This window comes from Fonticula alba (genome assembly GCF_000388065.1).
Source record: "Fonticula alba strain ATCC 38817 unplaced genomic scaffold supercont2.4, whole genome shotgun sequence".
Lineage (NCBI taxonomy): Eukaryota > Rotosphaerida > Fonticulaceae > Fonticula > Fonticula alba.
Genome location: NW_009242974.1, coordinates 832065 through 833404, shown reverse-complemented (window position 1 = coordinate 833404; position 1340 = coordinate 832065). Strand labels below are relative to the sequence as shown.

Below are 1340 nucleotides of genomic sequence, written 5' to 3'. Positions count from 1 at the left end.
GGGTGGGAGACACAGGCAGCCCAGGTCAGCGAGAGATGCCGAAGGTGCGTGGCGGCGGGGAGGAGGAGGAAGGGGGACAGACGCGCAATCGGGCCAGGCACCTCGGTCTTGATCTTGTTGCTCTCGTGGTCCTCGTCGTCGTCATCCTCGTCGTCCTTCAGGGTGATGGTCGACATGCCGAGGCGCTTGGTGATGTCGATCGTGCCATCCGGGCGGTCGTTGCCGATCATCTCATCGTCGCCATCATCATCGTCATCATCGTCGTCGGTGAAGGCGCTCTCGCGCCGGACGATGATCTCCTCCTCGAAGTCGTCACCAAAGTCGTCCTCGTAGTCACCGATGCCGTCCTCCTCGTCGCTGGAGATCATGTCGGTCTGGGCGAGGATGTGTGGGCGTGTGAGTGCGGGGGGGAGGGGGGGACGTGTGGGCGCAAGCCACCCTCGTGAGCAGCAGGGCGGGCGGCAGGCAAGAGGGGCGACGCACCTTCACACGGCGGATGCGGGAGCTCTCGAAGCCATCGGTGTCCATCGAGCGCTTGGGCGGCATGGTGGCGGGGTGGGGTGGTTGGGCGTGGGGGGGCTGGGGGGGGTGGGGGTAGGGTGGGGGTGGCGCGGGGGGCGGGAGGGGGGGCGGTCGCGTGTAGGGGGGGGGGTGGGGGTGGCTCGGGGGGGGGGGGGCGCGGCTTGAGCTTGCATGCACAGAAACACAGGCCACCGGACGAGGAGGAACGTACATCGGCGCACATCGTTGACCAGCTCGCGGAGGACTTCCAGCAGGGTGGACGCGCGGTTGTGGAGGACCTCCAGTTCTGGGGCCGTCCGGCAGGCAGGAATGAAACAGACACACACGTACACCCACACACACACACACACAGAGAGAGATACGCAAGGGGGTCAGTGACAGCCGGCGGAAGGTGGGACTTCCGCGACCGGCGGCGAACACGCACCCTCCTCGCCACAGCCGGCTTGCGCCACGAGCACCGGCGCGTCGCGGCAGAGGCCGCGCACCGCATTGGCCAGGGTCACCAGGCGCGACACCAGCGGCAGGTCGTCCAGCTGCCCGGCCACCGGCTGCCCGGGGTCCAGGGTGTGGTGGTGCCCGAGGGTGTCCGGCAGGGCCAGTGCCGCGATGGCCGTGACGATGTTGCGCTCGGAGGCCGACAGGTCCGGCGAGTCATCCGTGTAGGGGGCGGTGGCGGCCGCCGGGTCCCCGGGGCCGGGAAGAGCTCCGCCGCCGGGCGGGGCGCCGCCGACCAGGGGCGCTGGCGGGGGGGCAAACATCGACGCCGCGGCGGACATGCTGCTCTCAGGCGCCGTCGCCTATGCTGCTTGCGGCGGGCG

The 1340-nt window shown here is 70.0% G+C and overlaps 1 protein-coding gene across 1 annotated transcript in view; it reads right to left on the bottom strand.

Moving 5' to 3' along the window:
* Positions 1-1298, bottom strand: part of H696_02713 (hypothetical protein) — a gene marked incomplete at both ends in the record, with an annotated part of 6943 nt that extends 5645 nt beyond the window's left edge. The window contains 4 exons of the mRNA XM_009496620.1: positions 102-374; positions 484-579; positions 744-808; positions 947-1298. Coding sequence (XP_009494895.1) covers positions 102-374; positions 484-579; positions 744-808; positions 947-1298 — 786 coding nt within the window. The remainder of the gene's footprint in view (positions 1-101; positions 375-483; positions 580-743; positions 809-946) is intronic.
* Positions 1299-1340: the final 42 nt, after the last annotated feature.